Source organism: Propithecus coquereli, unplaced genomic scaffold, assembly GCF_000956105.1.
Source record: "Propithecus coquereli isolate 6110/MARCELLA unplaced genomic scaffold, Pcoq_1.0 Scaffold473, whole genome shotgun sequence".
In the NCBI taxonomy this organism is placed as follows: domain Eukaryota; kingdom Metazoa; phylum Chordata; class Mammalia; order Primates; family Indriidae; genus Propithecus; species Propithecus coquereli.
Genome location: NW_012150541.1, coordinates 2,399,721 through 2,404,547, shown reverse-complemented (window position 1 = coordinate 2,404,547; position 4,827 = coordinate 2,399,721). Strand labels below are relative to the sequence as shown.

At 41.1% G+C, this 4,827-nt stretch overlaps 1 protein-coding gene across 1 annotated transcript in view; it reads left to right on the top strand.

The window, feature by feature from the left end:
* Window positions 1-623: 623 nt before the first annotated feature.
* The window catches only part of EDRF1 (erythroid differentiation regulatory factor 1), a 42,498-nt gene continuing 38,294 nt past the window's right edge, over window positions 624-4,827 (top strand). Inside the window, exons 1-4 of the mRNA XM_012655343.1 lie at window positions 624-847; window positions 1,832-2,040; window positions 3,655-3,721; window positions 4,375-4,500. Coding sequence (XP_012510797.1) covers window positions 740-847; window positions 1,832-2,040; window positions 3,655-3,721; window positions 4,375-4,500 — 510 coding nt within the window. The 5' untranslated portion in view covers window positions 624-739. The remainder of the gene's footprint in view (window positions 848-1,831; window positions 2,041-3,654; window positions 3,722-4,374; window positions 4,501-4,827) is intronic.

Genomic DNA, 4,827 nt, shown 5'->3' with positions numbered 1-4,827 from the left:
GGTGCTCCAGGAGCACTTCAGCAGGTGCTGCCCGCTCGAAGTCCATCATCCACACGCGAGGGGGCCCCCTCTGCGCAGCTTAGCTCCCGCTCCCGCACCAGGACCGGGGGGCACGCACGCACTGTGATGCAGCAGGGAGCGGACGCCGAGTCAGAGACCGTGGACGCCGAGTCAGAGTCCCCGGGCTCGAGCCGCGCCGCCCCTCACCTGGGCACGCCCTTCCCCTAGGGCCGCAGAGTGCCCGTAGGTAAAACCAGGGGGCAGCGAAGGCTGGGGAAGGAGGAGCGCCAACACTTCATGAATTCGTGCGACCGCAGCATCTCCCCGCCCACGCAGAGAGGAGCCCCGCCACCCTCCCACTTTGACTCCCCGCCCCAAGCCCAAGTCCCAAGAACTATTTGCCAACAAAGACCAGCCGTGTGCAGGGGGCGGAGCCTGGGACTCAGAAACCGCGAGAAGTGGTCTCCCGAAGAAACCCTGACAGACGCAGGCGCACTGCACCTCCCGCCCCCCCACGCCGCGAAGGTGGCACCCGCAGCGGGAGGCGGGGCTGGGCCTCTGGGACAAAGCTCGCGAGATATAAGCGCGCGTCACCGCAACCTCTTCCTGTCAGAGGCCGGAAGTGCTGTTTGCGGAGCGCGTTTGGCGCTTGCTCGGCTGTGCCGCCGCGCTACTGGGCCTGGGTTCCTGTCGCGGCTCCTCGGGTCCCGCTTTGTCTCTGCTGCCCTGGACCGAAGTGATGGGTGACCTCAAGGAGGCCGGAGCCGAGGCTTCGCCGGCCGTGGCCGCTGCTCGGGGAGGGCTCAGCCTCCTGTCCCAGGGAGAGTCCGAGGAACCTTCTGCACAGGTGAGCCCTCCGCGGGGCGGGACCTGCCAGGGCTCCGGGAGCTGCGGGCCCTCTCCGCCGAGGAGGAATGTCACGATTCCCGGCAGGTTTTGGCGCCTTCTCCACGCCTCCCTGACACCCCCCAAACAGGGAGTGGAAATCCGTGTGCTTGTCGCCAGGTATTCAGGTATTTACTTGCAAGTCATTCGTATCAAAAGCAGTCCTGGTAACCGACAGGTGAGTTAGACACGATCTCTGCTCTCAAGGAGAGTACGTGTAAATATGTGGTTCTACAATGTGGCACAGCCGTGCAAAGCCGAAGGGAAGAGAGAGGGTGCCAGGGAGGGACTCACCGAGAATGGGACTGAACTAATTCTTGAAAGGTGCAAAGTGTTGCCAGGCCAAAAAGGGACTTCGCGAGATTTTAGAATATTGAACCCAGACACTGAACTTGCCTTGGGGATGTGCAGGTGCAGGTTGTGAGGAATCCCCCAGTGCCTTGCGATGAAGTTACAGGTTCAGAGTATTTGTGTAATGAACTGATGAATCAATTACTAAACATTTGCTTGAAAACAAGTACCAGATATCTTACCAGGCTCTTTTGTAAATGATGCATGTTATTGAAATTAAAATACTCAAGCATAACAGAGGTTTTATTAAATTTTGTTTTTAGTAACATGATACTATTGAGTCTCCTTGGTTTCTGCTTCTCCACTTTATTCATATAAATTGGATAAATTTTAAAAGGCAGAGTGATTGGCCTGTTTCCTAACTGATAATGATAACCATCATGCTCCTTGAGTCATCTTTTTTCTTTGGAGTTATGTGAAAAAGAGCTAAGCAAATGTGACAATTTAGGCTTGAATTTATTAAATGCTGTTATTAACATGTAGCATATGTTCCTTGTGAAGCCCGGTGTGGTGGGTTCTTGTTTGCTTTTTGTAAAGGTGAGATTTTCATTTTAGTAGTCATGTTGATTAATGTTTCATTCAATACATTAATTAGGGGTCAGCTTTATTTCTCGGAGGCAGCGAAGTGAAGAGCCGAGCTGTGGTGAAATACTCTTCTGCCCCTCCGCGAACAGCATTCGCACGCCTCGAAGAGAAGACAGACTTGAAACTCCCACCTGCCAACTGGTTACGAGAGAGTGCCAAATTAGGGCCAGCAGGAACTACCATTCTTGGCAACAGTAAGAAAAGCAAGCCATTTTCAAGGTGAATATTAATTGGTGGCATTTTTACCTGCTCCTGTATCCTGATTTAAAACTCTTAATACTTGATTTTCAGTTTAATTGGTAATGCACATTAACTTGCTGAGCTTTCGCTTTCAAAAAAGATCACATTTAACTTTGAAAGTTCTTTTTTCCTCTGATAATAATGTTGCAATATGAAGGTATCAATTGCATATGCTTTTTTCAAGTCTACATCATGTTATTAAGGAAGATGACTTTAACTGCCAAAGTTAAATCAGCCGTTTTATTTTAGCCAATTTGCATATCTTTTGAATATATGAATATAAAGAATCAGGGTGGCACATGAGGAGGAAAACCTTAACACTGCCTGATGTGTCCTGTGGAGTTTTTCATTAAATGATGGTGGATTATCTGGTCTGAAAAAGCCCAAAGTAAAAACCCAGCATGTTATGTGGCCTACACCTTTGACTTTGACACTGGAAATTCTGCTGGCAGTATTTAAAGTTGAGAGAGTAGCCTGGGATCTTATAGAGAAAAACGTACTAACATCCGTATTCTTGTATGCCATTTAATGTGTGTGTTTCTGTTTATTTTCTCTCAGCGATTCAACCTAAAATATTTCCATGTAACTTATAGCAAGAGGCACAAACACATTAATATCTATGAACTAGTAGTTTGAAAATTATCCTAATGCCTCAGAAGGCAAAAGTTACATTTGCAAAATGTTGTTTATAGCATTATTTGCACTAGCAAAAAGTTGGAAATAACCCAAATATCTTTTTTTAGAACGATAGTTTAATAAATTATGATATGTAAACACAATTAAATGTTATGAGGTGATTTAAATGATAATTGTATACAAACACTATGCTAAGTATTTCATATGTTTATCTCATTTAATTCTCACAACCACCGTTTGAGATAGGCCCTGTTAACTATTTTGCACGAGAAAAGCTGAGAAAGGTTAAATAACTTGCCTGGTGTCCATGGTAAATCATGCGATTATGCTTTGAAGTTAGCAGTCCTAGGTGAGTATCCTGACACTCTGCTACTTACTATCTGGAAAACGGTGATATCAGCTACCTAGCATGAGTTGGATGCTCAATTAACTTTCATTTTTTCCTTTTCCCTTTTGGCAGAATTGGTATCAGGTGCATTTTTTAATATCTATTTTTAAAAGAGAAATATCGTATATCAATGTATATTATATATACGATCCCAGAAAATAAAATCCTGGAAAATGTTTCTCTTTCTCTTTTTCTTATCTCACTACCTAAAAAGGATAAAATCTTGTAGTGGTTTTCTCTTGGAGATTTTTTTGAGTTTTGTGATTACAAAAATAAAAACAATTGTTAAGTGTTTTTATTCTAAGTGTTTCCTACTAATTTCTTCTAAAGATTATTACTATGTTTATAAACTCTAAGATACCATTGATTTTAAGACATACCATTATTTTATGTTCCACTAAGCAGGAAAAACTAGCCAACTATAATAGTGATAGACATCTGATTTCAGAGATGTTAAAATGTGGAAAATATGCCCTAGAAGTGATGAAATGCAGTATTCTGTTGTTAACCTCTATTTGCATGATTCTTAGCATGATCTTGTAACTCGTGGCCTTTTTTTCCTTCGGTAGCTTTGGCATGGCATATGACTTTATCGATTCAGTGGGAAATGATGTGGATGTTGTTTCTGACTCTGAAGTAAGTGTTACCGCTTAATGTAATTTTGGGAATGTTTTATGCTAGATGTATCATTTTCTGTTATGTAGTCTTGAGAAATTAGTGATGAAATAAGATAAAACTATCAGATTATTGAATATCTTCTTCGTTTATTAAAATATCACTCTTTACTGTATCTCCTTTCTTCCAAGAGGAGGGAACAACTCTCAAAATACTGGCAGTGGCAATAATATTAATACCGATGGTTGTGTTCTAATAATAGTTATTGAAACTGATTATATGTTTGGGATTATTCTGTATATGGTACCAGTTGAGAATTACTAATGATATTTCTAGTAAAGTCTGTTGATCCTTAATTGGTGGTTTTTATCTGATATACTAAAAGCCTAGGTCAGTGCAATGGTGTGACCTGTACACACTTAACTTTAAGAAATTCTATCATGTAAGTATAAATGTTTGACTGTCATTTACATTAACATAGTATGACTCAGAAACTCCAGGTAATTCTGGTTTTAAAGCTTTGTATTCCATATATTTGCATGTAGCCCTTTGTGTAAAGTACAGTTTGTATAAACTTAAGGAAATAAGTTTTACAAATGAAGTTATCATTTTAAAGATTCTAAATCATACTAAAAAGGTCTTTCTAAACTATTTTTTCTCTGAATTTTTTTAAGAACATAAAAAAGCTCCTGAAGATTCCCTATAGCAAATCCCACGTGAGCATGGCAGTGCACCGCATAGGAAGGACTCTCCTATTAGATGAGCTGGATATTCAAGAACTCTTTATGAGATCATCTCAGGTAATACTTTTTGTGAAAAACATCCAGAAAAGCATTATTCTAATAACTTAAGAGCATTAGAAATATGATTTTGTTTCAGAGAAAGTCCAAAGTGGAAATATAGTTGAGTACTTCCACAATCAAGAAATGAAAAGTTTCACTGAAGATAGAAAAGCTTTAAAGAAAAAATAGAAGAGAGAATGGGGAAGAAAATTATTTTATTAATGCCAACAGTCAGGATTCTTTCTTACAAAGAAAAGGATGACGCTAGTAAAGAAAGTTGTGGAAAATCTATGAAATTTAAGAGAGTAGTTTAAATTTTTGAAAATCCTTTATTTTTATTAAAAA